At 48.9% G+C, this 22624-nt stretch overlaps 1 protein-coding gene across 1 annotated transcript; it reads right to left on the reverse strand.

Annotated features, from left to right (window-relative positions):
• Positions 1–277: 277 nt before the first annotated feature.
• On the reverse strand, positions 278–22502 carry ZNF605 (zinc finger protein 605; the record flags this gene model as incomplete). Its single annotated transcript, XM_079943061.1, has 9 exons — positions 22457–22502; positions 18091–18220; positions 16415–16551; positions 15914–15972; positions 11415–11535; positions 11092–11184; positions 6114–7673; positions 835–918; positions 278–303 (listed from the first exon to the last, which is right to left on the reverse strand). The coding sequence occupies exons 4-9, from the start codon at positions 15926–15928 to the stop codon at positions 278–280; spliced, it is 1899 nt and encodes a 632-aa protein (XP_079799187.1). The 5' UTR covers positions 15929–15972; positions 16415–16551; positions 18091–18220; positions 22457–22502.
• Positions 22503–22624: the final 122 nt, after the last annotated feature.

A 22624-nucleotide genomic window follows, 5' to 3' on the forward strand; every position in this document is an offset into this window, starting at 1 on the left:
TTTCGATTGCAAGAGACAGAATGCAACTAAAGCAGAAGATTAGGAGACAGAGAATTTGAGAGTGTAGCTACCTCAGGGACGAGTGGGTCCAGACCTCAGATGACATCACTGGGACCTTCCTAGTCATGTCTCTGCTTCATTTTAAGTCTAGAACCCTCCACCCCGGCTGAAGATCGGGTCCTCCAGGTAGGGAGGATGCACAGAGCAGCTCCACCCTCCAAGGGAGGCCACCACTTGGCACCCGTTTATAGGGTCTTGGTAAATACAACTTCTTGACTCACATGCCCAAAACCTGGGCCGTCACTGGCCGACAGGACAGAATATGGCCGCGGTCAGGCAGGCCAGAGCAGTGCATTTGCAGTGGGGGGGGGGGGGCAGGATTCCGGCCCCCCAGCACAGGATGAATGGACTGGCCAGACACCGCAAGACCACATAACCCCATTTTAGTTGTACAGATTGGAAACTGGAGCTCAAAAAAGTTTAATTTGTCAAAACCTATGCAATAGTAAAATGGCTAATAATGCAAATGAGGTATGCCTTTTGTGATCCTAATTCTTTCAGACCCCCAGTCTTTCCAGCTTTAGTTTGTGACAAATGCCGGTAAGGATTTTGAGATATCTAAAGAAATTAGCTGATTTATACAGTGATGAAAACAGCATAATTAACAGCAGTGTAACAAAGAGCACTTCATTTCTAGGGAGACAGAGGGGTTCAAACCCAGCCCTGCCACCTGGTGGGACCCTGGTACCAAAGTAGCTTAGAGTGAGCGTGGAGCTAAACGCTGAGCAAGCAAACAGTAAGAGAAACACGGGAAGCGCCAGGCACAGAGCTCACCTGCCACCAGCACTGCACTGACCACGCCCGGGGACTTCTCATTCCTTCCATCGGGAAGCCTCTCAACAAGGCGAACTCGTGAGACTTAACACCCACACTCAGGCATGAGTCAAAGACGGGACCTGATTGACGCTAGTGGGCCATCGAGGCAGGACAGGAGCCGAGGACTGTTGTCTCTCACAGTGACAGCCCAGACGTGGGGTGTGGGATCGAGGCCTGGCTGTGTCTGCTCTGGCAGCACTGCCCCTGTGTTTCGTGGGGACGTGGATTTGGTGTCTGATGGAGTTTCCAACATGAACTGTCTACGGCCCTGCCCAGACCCTCCTCTTCAGAAGGCGCAGGGCAGGTGTGGGTAAACCGTCTTAGACTCTGTGTCTCATCTCTATTTTTCTTGAAAGTTATGCTCTTGGTACAGCTATGAGTATCCTACTCTTTTAAACCTCAGAGGATTAGGGGTTAATCCCCTTCCCCCAGCTTTTTGTGAGTCTGAGCTTGATGTGTTTTTTAATGAATGATTTTAACGACTCTAGTGCTTTGAGAACTTCAAATTACAAATGTCACCTGTGTTTCTCTCATTTCACCAGTGACTGCTTCATAGCTACATTCTCTTTGCTGGGCACCTTTAACGATTTAGGTATTGTTAAATACCTAAATAAAATGATTTAGGCATTTAGGTATTAAATAAATTTGGTGTTCCTGGTTTATTTCATCTTAGCATTCTGAAAATAAGAGTCTCAATGACAAGGTGTCAAGACTACCCAGATGAATTGTGTAACAACTGTGAAACGAGCTGTAAAGAGCCCGCAAAGAAAAGACAGAATACATGGTATCACTAAATCTGCAGAGTTGGCCCCAGAACAAATCCACTACTCAGGTGAGTTGATGTGGCGATGGGGTGTGTGGTGTTGGGAAGGATCTGTGCTGTGTGGAAGAAAAGCTTACTTTAACTTAGTTAAATTTCATTCTTTTGAGCTGATCATGACATGTTACATTGCCTGCTTCTAAGTTGCAGACAGACATCAGGAGACAAATGAAATTTTCTAAGATTATCAGAGTGAGGATGGCTTTTCCCTTCACCATGTGGCAAATAAGGGCCCAGGGGAGAATTCCGATGGTGGAAGCCACTTTACATCATAAACAGAACACAGAGAAACTATTACAGGTAACTCACAATGCTCTTTTCCAATTATGCCCAAACCTCAAAAGATTTATTTCATTCACTAGCTATTTCCATAAAGACAGGACCAGAGTGATATACAAGTTTATTAACACAATCTGCATTGTGAACAGTACCTCCTGGAGTTATATGAAATGGAAAACCTGCAGGAAGAGCTTCTTCAAAATGCAGATTGACATGCAAATCCAACCGTTAGAGAAAATGCCGCTGTGTAGCCTGACGGCAATTATGTCCCTTCAAGTGAGGTTTGCATGTCAGCAGGTGAGAAAGACGGGGGTGGGGGGGGGGGTGGGGGGGTGGGGTGGGGGTGGGGGGGGTGTCTGATAAATGACAGGGGAGTGTGCTCCACACCGGGCCTCTCTAACAGTCTACTTCCACCTAATTTATTAGGCTTCATGAGGTTATACCTGAAGCACCTCTGTTTTAATCTTAGAAAAGCTGATATTCAATTTGGCATGGTGTTTGTGATGGGAACTGGTGTGGAGACTTTGAAGAGCTTCTCTGGGGTGATTCTGACTCCTGAGATGGGAAATCTTGTCTACGGGTGACAGATTACGTGAATTATAATAAAAACAGCAGAATATTGAATAAGAGTATTTTAATTGTGCAGCACAAGTTTTTAAACTGAGAGTACACGGAAGTACAGTACATCATTCCTTTCTTTCTTCACTCAGTAATGGGATACCTTTTTCTTGTCTGTACACATTTAACATAAATAACAATGCTTTCTTGTAAGGCGTTCAGCTAACCCAGAGGCAGCATAAAGACCTCATAAACATTTCGGTTTCTATCCGTGAAGAAAGTCTAGTAATAACCGCAAGACCACTGGCATATGGAGCAGATGGTAATGATCTCCAGAGCCATTTACGTTTGCAGCAAAACAAAACAAAAACCACAAAGAACTCTGTTATAATTTCTACTGAATTATTAAAACACAAAGAGAAAACACTGATGTTGAGTGTGAAAAATCTTTTTTTTTTTTTTTTGCGGTACGCGGGCCTCTCACTGTTGTGGCCTCTCCCATTGTGGAGCAATGGCTCCGGACGCGCAGGCTCAGCGGCCATGGCTCACGGGCGCAGCCGCTCCACGGCATGTGGGATCTTCCCGGACCGGGGCACGAACCCGTGTCCCCTGCATCGGCAGGCGGACTCTAAACCACTGTGCCACCAGGGAAGCCCAGAGTGTGAGAAATCTTGACAGATGTCAGTCTATGCCCCGTGGACCAGTAACTGATACTCAAAATTTAGTCAAACGTTCATCATTTAACACATCACAGAAAACAAATGTTACACTCAAATTATTAACTCAGGAACATTTAATAAAGGGACTATTTACAGATTTGTGTTCACAATTAAGAAAACCAACCAGGAGGGATGGTGAAGCCCCCAGAAGCAGTTAACACCCTTACATCTGACGAGCAGGGAGCTGCAGCCATCTGGGTGTCTGTAGACCAGCAGGAGGGAGGGAGGGCTGACACATACCTCCCTGTGTGAACCTGAGCAGAAACCCTAGGAAGCAGTTGTGCACTTCCTCTGGGCATGCAGAGCAGAAAAAGGAGAATGGGTGTGGCGACGTGCACAGATCCGTAACACAGACAGCTTCCATCGTGCAGTTGCTACAAACACAAGTCATCCCGAGCCCGTCTCAGACGACACAGTCTGTTCAACTATTTTTACAGATTCACACTTAAGTGCTATCGTAGTCATACACTTTACTTCTAAATAGATCATAACCCCAAGTATGTTGTCATTACTTTGGTTTTAAGCAGTTCATTAACTTTCTGAAAGATTTTTAAATGAGAAAAAAAATCTTCCATATTCATCCACACATTCACCATTTCCAGAGTGTTCTTTTCTTGCTGACCCCAAACTTTCTTCAGTGTTTCCTTATGGCAGGAACTCTCTCTGATTTTGTTTCTTTGAAGTCTTTTTTGCTTTCACTTTTGGAAGATGTTTTCGACAGGCAACCGAACTCCAGGTTGCAGGGGTTTCTTTTATATCTTTCATAATTTAATGATGTCACTCTGCTGTCTTTTAGTTTGCATAGTTTCTGACCAGAAGTATGTTGTTATTCTTTGTTCTGTGAACGTGTTGTGTCTTTTTCTCCAGACATTTTACAATCGTTCTCTTTAACACCGGTTTTCATCAATTTGACGATGATGTCCACTGGCATCTTTATGTTTCTTAGGTGTTGGGTCCTTTGAGCTTATTGAATATGTCGAGTTATACTTTTCATCATATGTGGATATTTTTCAGCCATCGTTTATCCAAATCCTTTTTCTCCCTCCTCTCTTTCTGGACCTCCCATTCCATGTGTGTTACGCCACAGTAACTAATTCCCTGTTCTCCTTTCCCCCCAGTCTTTTTCTCTCTGTGTGTATCATTCACCTGGATAATTTTTATACTTACTGTTCAAATTCATTGTTTTCCTTCTTCTATGTCTAATATGTTCTTAATTCCATCCAGTTTTTTTTTAATTTACAGATGTTGTTTTCATCCTGAGAAGTTCCATTTGAGCTTTTAAAAATATATCTTCCACTCATGTGTCGTCAAATTCATGTTTTCCTCTACTTTATACTTACAATAGCTATTTGAACATCCTTGTCTACTAATTCCAATCACTTCAGTCTTTTCTCTTTCTACTGCCTGATTTTCCTCCTGGTTACAAGTCATATGTTCCTGCCCCTTGGCATGCCAGGTAAGTGTTTGGACGTCAGTCACTGTGGGTAGAGTAGCTTTTAATCTAGGGTTAGTTACCCTCCCCACCAAGACAATATTGTTCTGGGAACTCTCTTGATGCCCACGTGCTTTTGTATGGCTGGTGGGAACGTGAACTGTCCCCGCCTGCGCTGAGCTCCAGGGCTCGCCCAGCTCACTGCTCCCCAGTGCCACTCTCATGGTCTCAGCTTCCTTCCACACACGTGTGAATCAGCACTAAAGCTCACAGACTCAAGGGGGGACTCATTGAGGATTTCTGCAGGCCCTCTCTGGGAAGCTCCTTCCTATCCAGCACTTTTCCCTGCAAATTCTAGCCACCAGGGCTCCCCAGACGCCAACTCGGCAACTCTCTTCAGTCCAGCAGGACCACGTTCATTCCCCTCCCTGACCTGCAGCCTGGATGCTGCCCCCAGGGTCTAGGCTGGGCAGTCGTGGGGCTCTCCTCACCTTGTCCACCTCCTGCCAGGGATCACAAACCTGTGTTTGACATATGTCTAAAAAACCACTATTTCATAAATGGTACGGTTTCTAGCTGCTTAAGGCAGTAGAGTTTATCTGGTTCTTCCTATAGCACCATAGCAGAAAGCAGGCGTTTTCACACGTAAAACACAGCTACCACTTTAAAATGCCTATTTTCTTATAATAATTTATATACAATGCACACATCTTCCTTTTAGAATTATTTTAATAGGATCATGCTTATCAAATTCTTCAAATTATTAGAACTACTCCTCTGCATGAGATCTCTAATATATAATACTCAGTATTTCCTTTGTGTATGTATTCTCTAGTGTACTCTGAGTTACCCTTTCCCGGTGAAATCTTTCACTTACTTGTTATAACAATTGAGTTTTTCTCCTGTTTAGGTCTTCTAAGTATTTAACAGGCTGTCACTTTTGACTGAAAGGTCTGTACTTATCACAATACTGATAAGATTTCCACACTGAGGAGCCATCAATATGTAATAAGTTTTGTTTTCTGGGAGAAGGCCTTCCTATATTGCCTACTTAAAAAAAGTTCTCTTTCTGAATTCTGTATGGTGAGACAGTCACTGCAGTGACAGGGTTTCTCTCCTGTACGTGTCCTTGGAGTGTGAGGGGCCTGACACCTGATGGCAGACTCCCCATACTCACCGCACCCGCCCCGCGTCTACAGCATATGACTTCTCTGATGTATCAGGAGCTGTGCCTTCCTGTGGAAGGCTGTCCCACATTCACTGCATCTATAGCATTTGTCTCCTGTATGGATCCTCTGATGCCTCATAAGGTGCGACTTTCTAGTGAAAGATTTCCCACATTCCCCACATTTATAGGGTCTCTCTCCTGTATGAATCCTCTGATGTATAATGAGCTGCGCCTTCTCAAAGAAAGCTTTTGTACAATCACTGCATCCATAGGTCTTCTCTCCTGTATGATTTCTCTGATGCTTAATGAGCTGTACTTTCTGAACAAATGCCTTCCCACACTCACTGCATTCATAGGGTTTCTCCCCTGTATGAATTCTCTGATGCCTAAGAAGCTGTGGCTTCCAGGCAAAAGCTTTCCTACACTCACTGCATTCGAAGGGTTTCTCTCCAGTGTGGGTTCTCTGATGGTGAATGAGGCTTGACTTCTCACTGAAGGCTTTCCCACACTCGCTGCACTCATAGGGTTTCTCCCCTGTGTGTGTCCTCTGATGAGATACCAGGCTGGACTTTTGGGTGAAGGCTTTCCCACAGGCACCGCATTCATAAGGTTTCTCTCCGGTGTGAGTTCTCTGATGTGTCAGGAGCTGTGACTTCCCAAAGAAGGTTTTTCCACATTCAACACATCCATAGGGTTTTTCTCCTAAATGAGCTTTCTGATGTCTAATTAGTTCTGACTTCTTAAAGAAGGCTTCTTCACAGTTCCTGCACTGATAGTTCTTCTCTCCTGTGTGAGTCATTTGATGTTTGACAAGTTGCGGTTTTCTGATGAAGGCTTCACCACATTCACTGCATTCATAGGGCTTCTCTCCTGTGTGGATCCTCTGATGCCTAATGAGGAGTGAGTTCCTGCTGAAGGCTTTTTTACACTCACTACATGCATACGGTTTCTTCCCTGTATGAACCCTCTGATGAGTAATAAGCTGTGACTTCCAAAAGAAGGCTTTTCCGCAATCACTACATTTGTAGGGCTTCTCCCCTGTGTGTGTCCTCTGATGTGTAATAAGCCTTATTTTCTGGGAGAAGGCCTTCCCACAGTCATTGCAGCCATAGGGCTTCTCTACTGTGTGGGTTCTCTGATGCCTTTGAAGCTGTGACTTCCTACTAAAGGACTTCCCACAGTCCCTGCAGCCATAGGGCTTCTCTCCCGTATGAGTTCTCTGATGTAAAACAAGCAGTGACTTCCTGCTGAAAGCTTTTTGACATTCACCACACCCATATGGCTTTTCTCCTGAATGAGTCCTTTGATGAATAGTGAGTAATGACTTCTGGGAGAAGGCTTTCCCACAGTCATGGCATCCATAGGGCTTCTCTCCTGTATGAGTTCTCTGATGTATAATGAGCTGTGACTTTTTGTTAAAAACCTTACCACATTCCATGCATAAACAGACTCCTGTATGTGCTATTTGGTTTGTAATGAGCCCTGGCTCTTTACTGCTGACTTTTCTACATTTACTGCAATCAGAGTATTTTATTCCACCACAGGTTTTGTCAGGCTTGATACAGAATAGTAATTTCTTATTAAGCTCATCAAGTTTTTTTCTTTCACAGTTACTTTTTGGAATAAGAAAATCAAAAGGATGTTTCAAACTTTTTTCACCTGTGCCACATTTATGGGATCTCATTCCTAAATGATCAAAGTTAATGCCTGAATGAAACATTTTCCCAAAGACGTCATATTCATGGCCTCTCTCCATACTTTTAAGCTTGTCTTGATTATCCTGGTGCCACATTTTGAGATTATTATCTAGCCAGACTTCTTCTAAAAAGGAAAAAATGAACCATACTGTGTAAATTTCCCCAATGATTATGCTTATTGAATAAGTCTTCTGAAATGGAGCCTAAGATCCCAGTCCATAAAAAAAAAAAAAAAAATCTCCCAAATACAATGTCTACTTATTAGGCATTGAGAATTTTAATAGAAATGAAAACAGATTTTGAAATTACAAATGTTTATAAACACAAGTTTCAAATAAGGAAAAATGAAATATACTCAAGTGATCACGATGAGGTAAAAGAGACAAGCAATTTCTGGGGGTGGTTAAGCACTCATTCCACAATGACCTACTGATCATCTACTGTGTGCCCAGACGCTGTGAGTAGCAGAAATCAGGGAGGAAGGCAGGTAAGTACCCCCATCAGAGAAGGCTGAGAATCACAGTACACAGAAGAGCAAGATTAGTACACAGTGCTGAACGTCAGGCAGGAAGAAACACTGAATATGATGCACAGCAAATGCAGGATATCAACTTCATGTCTGAAAGGTGAGGTACGTCAGTTTGCTGTACTATTGGTACATTAAAAAAACATTCTCATTCAAGATCCTCACCCGAATCACTGATATCAGTAATTTTACCATCATGAGAGTTACTTTTTGGAATTATCCAAGAGTTCTCCAGAGCTCAACATCAACACTTGTATTTAGGTTTTTGACATTTTAGTTGAATCGATCATCTATATATTGCATCTGTATATGATGGAAATTATTCTAAACCACAAGTATTCTTTGCATAACATTAGGACAGATTTTTTTGTTTTTACTCTGTAAGTACGATTATTTGTGATCTCCACAATATGACCATTTATTTATGTTTAGTTCACGATATTCTTTACTAGGAATTGTGAGGTAATACTCCCAAGATGAAAGATATGGCAAGATCTCAGATGTAAGGCTATCGCTCCTTTTCTGCAGGATAATATTTTTTTGGGGAAAAAAATCCACATCTAACTCTCAGACATACCAGAATTTCAGAGGAAGAACCAACTAGAGCCCGATATGGAGGAGAACAAAGGATTCAACGATCCGAGCTTCAGTGAGTGTGGATGATAATGCTATTCGTGGGTATTTTAAAGACTAGAGAGAGAAGTTAGGGGGTTAAAAACAAAGTCGTCTGTAGACACAGAAGTGTGAGATCCACCTGAATGGTTTACAGAAAATTGTTTCAGGAAATGTTAAAGAAAAATTACAAATTTTAATTCAAATCAAATCAGGAAATAAGATTAAGATATATATCCAAATTAATAAGTTAAATGATATAAAACAATATTGAAGTTAAACTGTACCAAAAAATCTTTAAGAAATTTTTAAAAAGTCTTGTCACTTTGGCAAACACGTGGACCGGGTTTCACTGGTGCCACCTCAGGTGCGGGTACACATGTGTTTCCCCGTCTCTGTTTCCATTACACTCCTGTCCTTTCTGCCTTAATTTCACCCGATTTTCAATTGATATTCCCACTTCTAGGCTTGCTTCCTCCCAACTCTAGTCTCCACACAGCAACACGTAATATTTAGAAAACGTACTCAGGCCTTTTAACCCTTTGCTTAGAAACCTTTGATAAACCCAGACGTTTATCACGGCTTCCGCACCCCTGTGTGCCGGCTCCTTCCAGCCCCCACTCCCTCTCACAACACTGGGCTCCTCCCAATCCCAAACCCCAAAGGCCTTTTCCTGCTGTAGGCCCTTTGCATGTGCTCTCCCTGCCCAGCTTCCAGCATTCCTGGCTCACATTATTTTAAGGGCACACTAACAAACACCCTGTTTATTCCCTTCATAGCATGTATCAAATAGGTAATCACCTTGCTTCTGTCTCTCGCACTAGAATGTAAACCCTGAGGGCAGGGAACAGGTTTGTATTTTTCACTGAGGTACCCCCACTACATAGCGCATAATCAGCCCTCAATACATATAGGATAAATACTCTTCACTTGTCATTAAACTTCTAAAGCAATTCCTTTCTATATAGTTAATCTTGAGAGTTAACTTCGCATTTTGACACAAATGCTTCATGTTCAAACACTGAATTAGTTTTATATTTTCTTCTAAATTAAAATTCTCTTGTCCTGCAAGGTCATTTCATGACTCGTATTTTATCTCAACGCCTCTCATTCCACAAAATAGCAGTGGTTCTAAATTAATGGGGGAACATAAAGTCTATCTTGACAGCTTTTCTAAACTACACATAGCCAGTCCTAATAATCCGCATGAATGGTGCCTAGACATCTGTAATTTGAAGTAGTTCCTAAGGTACGCTGAAACACTTACTTAGACGAAAACCTTTGTACTAAAGAAATATTTGATAAATAAGAAAGCTCCTGCCATACCTGGCCTCACAGCAACCAATTAATGAAGTATTTAGTAATTACACAGCATAAATTCCATACAGAACAGAGAAGAGGAAGTTACTCACCATCTTTCTATGTAGGAAAAAACCTTAAGACCTAATTGGTTAAGGAATTACAGATAATGTGTGATCACACCTGAGTTCCTACAATACTGCTCAGTGGGTAGAGATTTCAGAAAATGCTGGGAGTCAGGGAACACTCCCTGGAGGTGGAAAAAGAGCTTAAAGTGAAGAAGGGGAGGGTGTCTAAATGGGAAAGTGTAGGACAACCAAAGGCCCACATGCAGAGAAACAAACGTGAAAGACATGAGGAAAGAACTACTTTGAGTGGCGTCAACCAGGACCTCTGGGCACAGGAAAAACTGCAGAGATAAGATGCTGCCACACCGTGAGGGTCTTCAACACAAATGGCGTTAAAGTATCACAGAGCAGGTCTTAAACCCAGCAGACTATTTGAAGGGATAAATGAGAAGCTTTATAAGCTGAATACCAAAGGCACCAGAAAGAAGCCCTGGACACTGACCCTGAAGTTCTTATCTGCAGGGAGGCCAGAAGAGTGCTTAAGGCGTTAGACTTTTCTCCTGTATCCATGGACTCACCTTCTACTCTATGTGGGTTTGAAATAGAAATCTGACCAATTAGGCAGAGAAAAGAAAATTAATAAAGGAAACTCAAAGGCAATCAGTGTCACCTCAAACAGGAAAAAACTATGAATTCTTAAAGAAGAGGAAGGAAGCCCACCTGTACAGGTGGGACTGGGGAAGCTAGCAAAAGGGGTGTATCCAAGAAGGCAGGTCCTAAATGACTGTGCTGCCGGGTACGGAAGACGGGGCACACCTCATCACCAGCTCCGTCAAAGGGGACGCATCCTGACATGGAGACCAGGATGGAGAGCACATGAAAAGTCAGGAAGGACTTGTGTCACTAGTCCTGAGTCAACTCTAAGGACGGAGGAACTTTAAACACGGTTTTACAGATAACATTTAAGAAGTACCAACCTGTCATCCAAACCCGAGACCTAACTTTCACTATCTGCCATATACCTGATTATTTCTCACCTGGAAAGTTCTGACTTAGGATTTCTTCACCTAATATCCACGGCTCTTCTTGCTCCAGTTTGAAAATCGCCTCAGGTTTGATCATTTGATAACCTGTCAATTGGAAACACAGAGAGTCCCAACTGCTTGGGCTGAGGGACTCTTAAATATAAAGAAGATTTCACTACAGAGGCTAAAAAACAAAACAAGCAAATAAAAGCCTTTCAACGGGGTGTAGCAATCAAAAAATCCTTTGACATCTGAAACTTAAACCCGAAATCCGTAATATCTTAGGGGTCCCACAGTTGCTGAGTGCGCCCTGTGTCACACAAGAATGTTCTTACCCAAGAAAACTAGATTGCTATAGTTCTCCAACATCACATCCCTGTACAAGGTCTTCTGAGTAGGATTAAGCAGCTGCCACTCCTCCAACGTGAAGTCCACAGCCACATCCTCAAATGATATCTAAAAAAGCACAATGCCTGTTAAATCGGAAGTCATTCTCTTCGTTGAATACAGGTTTTCTTCTCTACAGTGACAGGTGGCCTCCGAGTTGGCCCCATGATCTCCAACTCCTGGGGTTCATGCTTTCGTTTAATCCCCACCATCCTGACTATGGGCTGGACTTACTGACTCACTTCCACTGAATGGAACAGGGTAGAAGTGCTGGATCAGGTGTAAGAGCATGTGACTTCCACGTTGCGAACCCTCTCCTGCTCTCCCTGGGCCACATGGCGAGGCAGCCCTGTGCACAAGCCCACGTGGCAAAGACCCGAGGCCTGCCAACACCCACGTGAGTGAGCTTGGAGGGGGTCACCTCCCTACCGCCCCGTGAGATGACCACAGCCCTTCTCAACATCCTGATGACAGGGTCGCATGAGACCCTCCACCAGAACCAAATGGGTGAGCAGCTGTCAGACCCCTAACTCTCAGAAACTGAGATACATGTTTGTGTTTTCAGCCACTGAGATTTGGGATAATTTGTTACATAGCAATGGGTAAGTAATATAATGTCCTAGTCGTGCATTATACTTTGAGAGGAAAACAAAAATGTTATTAAAATATTCATCATTACGAATTCATTCACCTATCCACCCATCTATCTATAGAATAAGAAGTTGGAATAGTCTGTCTTTAAATAAGCAGTGTTTCTCAAAGAAGGTGCCACTGGTATCTGGGCAAAGGACAAGACACCACAGAGACCGATACTGTCCCAGGCTGGGCCCATGTACGTGTGCTGCCGTGTCGTCAGAAGGTGCCACAACAGCGCAGAAAGCTGTCCTGCCTTCCAGACACTGGACGAGACCCAAAACACTGCCCAGGGACAGGCTCCCTTGCCAGCGGGCCACAATGCTCTCAACACATGGACCTCACTGGTCCTCTGGTCCCAACCAGAGGGTTTCACTGGACCCTGACACTTTCCTGGGGTCTGGTCTGGCCATCCTCATGGGCTCCCCAGGCACGGGTCACACACTCCAGGCCTTACCTGACCACATTTACTTCCTGTTCGAATTCACTGCATCTGATAATAGCCCCGTATTTGCAGAGGGGCTGAGTGAGCGTTTTAATGGACAGTTTGAGGACAGTCTTAAGGGGCTGACAGGAAGGCTCATGGCGACCCCAGCCTGGAGCACAGAGCTCAGAAGGGAGCGGCCCTTTGCACGGTGCCGGGGCTCGGCCAGGCTGCCCCCAGTCACAGCCCTCCTCTCACAGTCACTGACCCGTCATGTTCTGCGGAAGACCCCACGGAAGCCTCCACCCCTACGACCCCGTCCTGAAGACTCAGTGACTGCCAGATCCTGTACATCCACTTTCAAATCTTTTAAAAACTCAGGAGTTTCTGCTAAGCAATTCTTACATGCGCTCTATCTCTCTGGTTAAATTATATAAAAATATCTGTTCCTCTGTATAGGGACAACGTGTCTTTCCAGACAAAGGGTCTGGATGAAAACGGAGATGATTTCTTTTAAAGTTTTGATTACTAAATGGGACACACTGATGATGACCAGAGAGAAAGGAAAATAAAGCCCAGCACCAGGGGAGGCACAGGGGAGGGAGAAAGACATTAACGACCTTTGTGTTTTAGACCTACTCCTGAAAACTTTCCTTCCGCCTGGAAAAAACACAAGAAACAAAAGAAAATGACTCGCTGTGCTTCTCTCCACGCCCATGACCGCTCTGGGTGTAGACCGAAGCCTGCCTGCTCGACGGGGCTGCCGGCCAGCAGCACAGGGCGCCTCAGCCCCCGTGCTTCCCACACAACAGCCCGATGCCGTCTGCACCCCATGAGGTGGCAGGGCCTGGACAAACCAAATGGCCTGGAACTCAGCGCCCCAGGCAGCCCCTCAGAAACCAAGGACTGAAGTAAATTAATCAGACCGGGCAACGGAAAGCCACGCTGGGGCCGTTAGCCTAACTGCCTGATGAAAGCACGTGCTGCCTGGAGGCTCTGGGACTGTGCTTCTGGTGCGCACGCCCAGCCGTGTGACCCCGGTGCCTCAGCCCTGGCAGGCGTTCAGGCCAGCCTCCGCCTGCTGCCAGAGCTGTGCTATGCGAACCACTGCCTTGTGCCAGGTCACAGAGGTTCACACGGCCACTTGAGCAGCCTCCTGATGGGCTGACACATGCCTTCCTGATTGGGAAACGGCTGAGACCACATGCAGGCTGAGAGGCTGCCCCGGATGAACCCCCTGGTTCCTGTCTCGGCCCCTCTAGGTCTGACCTGTTCAGGTCCATGATGGGGTTGCCTGTTTCTCACTCAGGTCCTGAAAAATCAAGTGGATGGGCTGAGGAGTCTGGCTCCTGCTCAAAAACCTACATGTGAACCTTCAGGTCCAAACACAGGCAGGCCCAAAGGGTTACCCCGCAGGGCTCCTGGGGGACACTGTCCCCACTCCTGCCCCCAGACCTGGGGTGCAGCCTGCGTGCCATGGCCTCCAAGGGGCCGGTGAGGATCTCGTGTGCCTGCGTCTCTGCCTGAGGCCTTTGGCAGAAGCCTTTCTCAGGTGCCTCTCTAAGACCCCCTTGTGAGAGGGGGGACCTGAAGACACTGTCCGCACTCTGACCCAGTACCCTGTACTTTCCACTCCCTCGTCCTCTTCCCCTCCTCCTGGCCCCCAAGTCCACAAATCTGCCAGAGCCTTTTGTTCGGGGCTCCCTGGGCAGCGAACACCTGTGTTGACACACCTGACACGTGGCCAGGGCACTGTTCACTCCTCAGGAAAAGGTAATGAGGAGTCGGCGCCTTCTGCGGCATCCGGCTCTCACTCGTGCCAGCACTCTCGGCTACTGCCACCCTGGCTGCGCCGTCACCAGCTACTCTGACACCTGGCAGCTCAGCCCTCTCAGCTCTGCTGAGCTCCTGGCACAGAACACAGCAGCGAAGGGGAAAAGCTACAGTGCTGTGCGCTGCTGTAAACAACGGGATTTTTAAAAGAAAGAAAGGAACAGAGGAAGGAAAAGAGGGAGGAGGTCAGCTAGGTGGGTGGGAATTGTTTTGAAAGGTGAAGGGAGGGATTACCCTGGTGGCGCAGTGGCTAAGAATCTGCCTGCCAATGCAGGGGACACGGGTTTGAGCCCTGGTCTGGGAAGATCCCACATGCCGCAGAGCAGCTAAGCCCTTGCACCACAACTACTGAGCCTGTGCTCTAGAGCCCGTGAGCCGCAACTACTGAGCCCGTGTGCCACAACTACTGAAGCCCGCGTGCCTAGAGCCCGTGCTCTGCAACAAGAGAGGCCACCGCAATGAGAAGCCCGTGCACCGCAACGAAGAGTAGACCCCGCTCACTGCAACTAGAGAAAGCCCGCACGCAGCAACGAAGACCCAATGCAGCCAAAAAATTAATTAATTAAAAAAAAAGAAGAAGAAGAAAAGTGAAGGGACACCTCAGTCGTTTCTTGAGTCAATAAAGTCGGGGTGGTGGGGGGAGGGATGAATTAGGAGGTTGGGACTAGCAGATGCAAACTATTATATCTCGAATGGATAAACAACAAGGCCCTACTGTAGAGCACAGGGAACTATATCTAATCTCCTGGGATAAACCGTAATGGAAAAGAATATGAAAAACAGTGTATATATATTTATATATATAACTGAACCACTTTGCTGTACAGCAGAAACTAACACAACATTGTAAACCAACTATACCTCAAAAAAAAAGGTCAGGAAAAGGAACTGGGCAGACACCCTCCTGTGCAGCAGAAGCAAAAACAGTTCTACCTAAAATGTATCGAAATTCCAACTGAGGGAATATATATGGGGCCATTTGAAGGTTTTGTAACAATCAGTTGTGCCGGATGATTCAGGTTTCTTCCCTAAACCCAGAGCTCAGGTGGGACATGGACCCAGGCCTGCTGCCCATTGCTGTGCTCTTTACACCCGCACCCACCGAGGACCTGCGAGGAGCAGCCTCAGAAATGTGTTCATCCATTACAGGATGTCATCTGCCACGTCATCTACATCAACAGCTAGTAAAACGCTTTCTTTACAGGAAACCGTCAGGAGATGTTTGCTCCCACCGAGCAAATGGTCTGCTTTTTGACGGAGGAAACCACGCAACTCTTCCTGTTTCTCTTTCTGTGGCGGCTTCTAGGAACATGTGAGGAAGCTTGCGGCTCAACTCCAACAGTGCAGGGCCTTAATTCTCTTGTATCTGTGCCCCAACTTTAAGACTTTTGTATGATTCTGTGATCCACCTTGTACTTCTTTTGACATCTTCCTTCCCAAGGTTGTATTTTCTCCGGTTACAATTTAAATGTATTTAGCCCTTTCCTGTTAGTTGTAGAGATGCCTGTGAGCCTCATCACACCCACAGATAAAACCGCTAGAGGACAAATAACTCACCTGTGACTTGACCATTCTCCCCCGGTCCTGGGAAATCTGCTCTGCTCTGTCCTGATGCTCTGGAAAAAGGCCTCTGGTCAAAGGTCTGTGGACTGGGAATGCACCCCGAGTCCTGAGGCCTCTTCTTTCTTATTTCACAAGAGTTTTCGTGCTCCTGAGGGCCATGGCCTGGAGGTGCAGTGGGAATTTTATTTTAGATGATGTAATTCATTTGGGGACCTCAATCTTGGTTCTCTATAGCTGGGAACTCAGACAGGCTATGTGCTAGCACTAAGAAACAGGATAGAAAGTGAGCTACTGGCGTGTGTCAGCCGAGCCGACCGCAGCCAGGCCAGGCCTGCACCACACACTGGGCTCTGCAGCCTGGCTCCCACCTGGGAATGCCCGACGGGAGCCACCTGCCTCACTGGTTCAACCAAAGACCCCAGGGGAGCCCCACCACCTCAAAGCACTCTGCAGAGACGGCAACAAAGTCTGGAAATGCAGTCTTGGCTCACTCACCCTGCAGCACCTTTTCCCGGGGGCACTTAGATGAAACCACTGGCACAGGTACTACAGAATAAAACGCCACTCACTTCTAGGCAGGACAGGGAACAGGCAATGGCCTGGGGTGCTGGCTCTCTACTCCAAAATCAGCCCTGGAGCAAAAGGAAAGCATAGATCAGAGGAACTAAAAGAAATGGCCAAAAGAAGAGGAGAGACCCCGGGGGAGATGGAGGCCGTGGTGAAGCTGACGCTCGGGTGTGGGTTTCTGGCTGAGCCGGCCGCGCTACAGCCCAGAGCAGACGCAGCGAGAAGAGAGGTCTAAGGAAATCTTTTCAGTTCTGTCTTTCTCAGCTCACATTGGCGCAAATACTGCCTTCCCTTCCCTCGGAAATCAGCAGAACAGCCTAGGCCACAGTAGAAGGCAGCTCAAAATCCCTGCTGAGTTTAGGAATCACAGAAACGGCAAGGGCCCAGCTGCCTTCAGGCACTTGTCTCCCACCACCCCATGGACCCCAAGGAAACTGCTCCACACCTGCTTCTTCCTAAGGGTCTCTGATCCCTGATCGGAGGAACTGCTCAGACAAGTGGTGGGTACGGGGCTATCCAGTGGCTCTAAGGTCCACACTGCTGGCCCTGGAGCCCCTTCCCTTCCCTTTACTTTGAAGGCCTGGCCTCAGCCCTTCCCTAATGCAATTATCAGAGTAGGAAAGCAGATAACACCTCTAGGGGGATACAGCTCAGAGCCTGTGAGGGCAAATACAAATTAAAAAGAAAAAGACTCCCCAGAACCTTATTCAAAGAGTATTTACTCTAGAGAATTACAAAGTCTTTCTCTGCCCTTTTGGGATGTAGGTTAATCTTTCCTAAAACTAAGTTTAACAACTCAAGAATGCCTTTCTTAAGGACCTGGGAGCCGTCTCCAAAATCATCCAGGAAGGTACAGCCCTCTCTCTGGGTCTCTGGGAGGACAGGAGCCTAACCAGCCTGACTTTGGCACCTGGCTCCAAATTGTAAAATTACCCCCCATCATAAAGGTATGACAAGTGTATTTTTCCTTTGGATGAAGGCAAGTAGCCAACACAGTAGCCACCCCCACTACCAGGCAAGGTTAGGATGGACTACATGTGACAAATGATCACTTATCTTGAGATCGTGTGTATAATGGCTTGTACCTGCCCAGCTACAGAAAAGGGCACGATCTCTTCCTGTCTCTCGCAATGTCTTTAGCAGACTGCCTGAGGTGGGCATCAAATTCTGGTTCAATTTTTATTCAATAATAAAACTATTCTAAGGGACTTCCCTGGTGGTCCAGTGGTTAAGACTCCATGCTTTCACTGCAGGGAGCACGGGTTCGATCCCTGGTCAGGGAACTAAGAAACTGCATGCCACGCGTGCAGCTAAAAAAATTTTTTTTTAATTAAAAAAAAAATTAAGAAACAACCACCACCTATTCTTTCTCTTCTACTTTTGTGGAAAAGTCTTCTGGATTGGCAGAGACTGGTTGAAATTATTTCCCCAACGAGCCAAATAACCAAATAAATGAGTACAACCACTATTTTAAAAACTTTTTAAAAGATCACAAACTGTATTACAGAGATCACCTGAGGCAGAATTATCAGAACAGATGAACCAGTAGTTAAGATCAGCACAGTCACAAAAAACACGACGCCTTCATGCACACAAATACTTACACTTTCAATGTCTCCACCGCTGTGGAGTGAACCAGGCACTTACACCAGCCGGATACCGGATCAGGGTCAAGGACTCCACGGGCTCACAGCAGGGTCACACAGGGATGTGACTTCCTTCATGAGGGTACACCTGAAAGGAAATATCCAAAAATACAGTTACCGGTAAGCCTGGGGGCCCGAGGGACAAACTCCACCTCCCACCCGAGATGCCTAGCGCTGCGGTCCAGACCCGTGGCAATTTGTTCTCCCGGCTTGGTCCCCACAGGCGGACAGGCTGAGAGGAAGCCGACATGGTGGATGGCCAGTGGGCACCTTTCCGCGAAGTAAGCTGAACAAGGAGAGAACGTAATAGCTACAGGAGATCTAGAGCAGGAGCCCCCTGTTCTAACAAAGAATGGGGGGAGAGGAGGGAGGTATCCTCAGGGTCCCAGTGGAACAAAGAGAGATGGCTGGACTCGTCCTCCACAAATGAGGGAAGCAAGTTACGCCCTGGTGTTAGCAGACTGCCAGGTTTTGCTCCCGGGCAGCTAACAAGAGTGGAGAGAACACTGGCCCCTTTGAGGCCCTTCCTGCCCACCCCTAGAGCTGGGCTGAGGGCTGGAATCAGACCACCTGCTCGGGAGCCCCACACCCTCGGTCAGCAAGGGAAAGAGGAAAGGAAACCCAGGAATGCTACTCAACGCCAGGCGGACCACGGACCAGCTCCTGGCACCGTCTCTCGAGGGCCTTAAACATCTCCCTCTTCGTCCTTTAACGAACCGAGGGAGGACACAGGCCAGGGAGGGAGGGCAGGTCCCAGTGCTCCCCAGGTGCTGAAGATCCTTCAGAGAGTCAAGAACCAGCCCATCTGGACAGACAGGCTGGATTCTGAAATTTGACGTGAAACAGTAGCAGAGGGCAGAGCGAGGGCGTCCAGGGCAGGAAGACCTCTACAAGTGGGAATGGAGAAGGATGGCATGTGTTCTGCCCACGCGTGGGGGGCAGCAGACACAAAGGTCAGATTCCCTGAGTGAAACCGGACTCTCCTGAGACCAGTGAACAGTGTGGTGCACGAGAACAGGTCTCTCACGAAAAACGTCCTGGGAGAGCAGAGAGCGACACCCAAAGGAGAAGCGCCTCTTCCCGAGATGCACAGGGAGCTCCTGGGCACGGGCAGGTCCCGATGGTCTAGGAGGCCCAGTGAAAAGAGAGCCCAGAGTCACTGCTTTCCAAACCTGAGGCCCCCTGAGACACAGGCCCACCTGCCCTGGAAGCTTCTATCTTGTCTGGACCCCTTTTGGGTTGATGCACAGGAGACCTTCTGTAGCTTCTCCTCTGGAAAAGGGGACGTGCCAACTGTACTAACACCCCGAACGGTCACCCTGGTTCCTCCCCCAGGGCCCCAACGTACTCCTGCACTGTGCTCTCACATCCACGTCAGATCCCACTCACACACTAATGCAGACCTAGACACACACTCACAGTCTCATTTACGGGCCAGGAAAGCAGCAATTTGCTGAAGGCCTCTTACTACCAGGCCCTGTTCCGGGCACGTGGGAGAGACCACTAAACAGGACAGACAGTCCCTGCTCTTTAGGATGGGAAACAGACACACAAGTAAGTAAAATAATTTCAGACTGTGAGAGCGCGCAGAAGAAACTTCAGATGCGCCAGAGGAGTGGGTGGGTGGAGGGCACTCCTTGCAGGTGACTTTGAGCCGAGCTCTGAGGAGGCGGGGCCGGCCCCGGAAGGCTACAGGCCAGCCACGCCGGGCAACGAGCATCGACACAAAGGGCTGGAGCAAGCGGGTGGGGGGGACTCCTAGCTGGTGGGGTCTCTGAGTACTTTTCAACAAGGCAATGTTCAAGTAAAAGGAGCCATCACTGACCAACACAGCCGTGCACACGCCGGGTGAGAGGGGCCAAAGAGCAAAGGACAACACGGTTACTGAACGGAAGTCACCACGTTGTCTTGCCTGGGCCAACGAAGGACTCACCCAAACCCCAAAACACCACCCTTAAAGGCCCCGCAATCACCAACACCCAAAGCCCCTCAAATGCGGTTCCAAAGACCGCCTCAATCACACTGACTGACCCCCCGAGAACCCGCAGCCCCCAGATCACTGGACACACGAGTCTCCAGGACACACAACCATCGACTCCATAAAGCCCACGTGCCCAATGCCCCCCCAGGGGGTCTGGGCCGTCAATTACACACACTGTGAGTCCCCATCGGCTCCTCTAGCAAGGCCCCCCCCATCACCAACCACCAGTGACAAAACCAATCCACAGAAGTGTGTGAATCGAAGAACCCCAAAGTCTCTCCACAGCCAACCCACGATCAGACACCCACAGAACCCCTGACTCCCGGTCACGGCGGGCTCTCCGTCACTCAGCCCTGCGCACCAGCCACAGGCCGCCTTACGGACCACCTGGTTGATTATGACCCCAGAGCCGTCTGACCTCCACAGGCTTCTCAATGCCAAGGCCAAGAAACCCCACCACTGGCTCCTCCAAACCCCACTCGGTAACCTCCACGGTCTATCCACTGACTAGACACTGAGTCAGTGGAACCCCAAATGTTGAGTCCCAAAGGACCCCCAGAGAACTCCAACCCCTCCCTCTCGCAGTGCCCACCCACTCACCTTCACAGAGCCCGCCACCACCCGCCCCCTAAACCAGGCCCTCATCACACGGGGCTGCCAGCCCCTCACCTCCAGATACCCACTCTCCAGTCCACGCCATGCTCACCCACCACTCAGACGCCCCCAGAGCTCATCACCCTGCGAGGGTCCCCAGCTCCTCACAAACACCCCCGGCCCCTCCAACGGCGCCAATTACCACCCCCACTTCCCCCTCACAGCCCCCAACAGGCCACTCGTCAACCTGTGTGCAGACCCCAGCCACTGACACGCGGCCTCCGACCAGATACCTCAGCCACAAGGTCCCCAAACACGGGCCGCCCCGGTCACTGCCCTCCACCGAAAGAGCTACCATCAAACTGTCAAGTCAAACCAAACACAGACGTAGCAAAGAAATGTTTTACTCCGAGGATTTATTCTTGGGTGGGGGGGAGGGATGCTGGAAGAGGAAGGACGCTGCGGCCCTAAGAGGCACAGCATCTCCGCAGAGTGTGGGGAAGCTGGATCAAAGGGCGGGGGACCAGACAGCAGACGAGAGGACATCTCACCGGAGGTCGGCCAGTTCTGGGCGCAGTGGCGGGCTACAGCTGCTCAAGTCTACTGCCCAGAGTTCAGGGAACTGCAGGAAGGAGAGAAGCTGAACCAAATTTGGTTTCTAAGCGTTCTGATCAGTGAGAACAAACAGTTCAGCTGATCATTGATGAGGCAAAAGATGAGAGGGGATGCGTCATATTTACCTACGGCCTTGTCACAGGTAAACAAGGGCATCATGTGGGAAGGGGGTTCTTTGCAGCCAGCTGTTTCCCGGAACCCGAGGAGGGGGGGATCTTCCCAGGAGCACACGGCTCAGGTACAGTCCAACACTGCAGCAACCAGCGGCCCCTCCTGCCGACGAATTCCTCAGTGCAACCACTCCGGGGCCTCTACATGCCCCCCACGCGCCCACAGAGCCCCGTCGTTCATCCCTTCGCGCCCCGTCGCCAAGCCAAAAGCACGCAAATCATGGATGGCTAGAGCCTTAACTATTGCTGCACACAGACCCGAACCCACATCCCCAGGGCACACGCCGGCCCCGCACAGCCCTCCACTCACTCCCGAGGGGAGCCTCCGGGCTCCCTCACCCCCAGGGCCTGCTGCCTCCAGCCCCCGAGGCTAAGGTCCCCCCAAAGGCCCCTCCCAGAGGCCCCCACCATCCACTTAATTCCCTCCGCCGGCTTCACAACCACTCACCCCTCCCTGGCCCCGAATTACTGATTTTCACAGACATTCCACTACCTCGCCCGCCAAGTGTCCCCAGCTTCATCAGCCCCACCGTCTCCCCGCACAGCCCCTCCTCTCCCACCACCACGGGAGGCCCTGCCCTGCCCCCCAAATCTCCCTCCTGCTTCCCACATCACTGCCGCCCACACCCGCCCCTCCAGACCCCTGTCCCCCAGGCGTTTCCCCACCGTCGCCCTCCCTCCCGCCTCCCCGCTGCCCGGCCGCCCCGCGGCCCCCGCGGCCCCTCCCCTCTGCCGCCCCACGCCCCTCCCCCACAGCGCCCCCCGACCTGGACCGGAATCGGCGCCTGCGCGGCAGGGCCGTCCTCTCGCGCCTTCCCCGCACCCGGCTCCGGGAGCCGGTTCGTGCGCACGCCGGCTTAGCCCCGAGCCGGTCCGCGCCGGGGTCACCGCGGCCCCGGTCGGACGCTGAGGCCACCGCCAGCCCGCAGCCCCCCCGTCCCGTCCCCGCCCCCCACACCCTTACCCCTTTGGCCCACGGCGCCGAGGCGGACACGGCCGGGCCGCGGGAGTGTCCGCGCAGAACTACATTTCCCGGAGCCCCGTTCGCTTTAGAACTACATTTCCCAGAGGGCTCCGCGGCACGCCTCCCTGATGAACAGGGGTGAGGTTTCCTGGTGCCAACCTCTTTGCG

Source organism: Stenella coeruleoalba (assembly GCF_951394435.1).
Source record: "Stenella coeruleoalba genome assembly, chromosome: 14".
Taxonomy (NCBI): domain Eukaryota; kingdom Metazoa; phylum Chordata; class Mammalia; order Artiodactyla; family Delphinidae; genus Stenella; species Stenella coeruleoalba.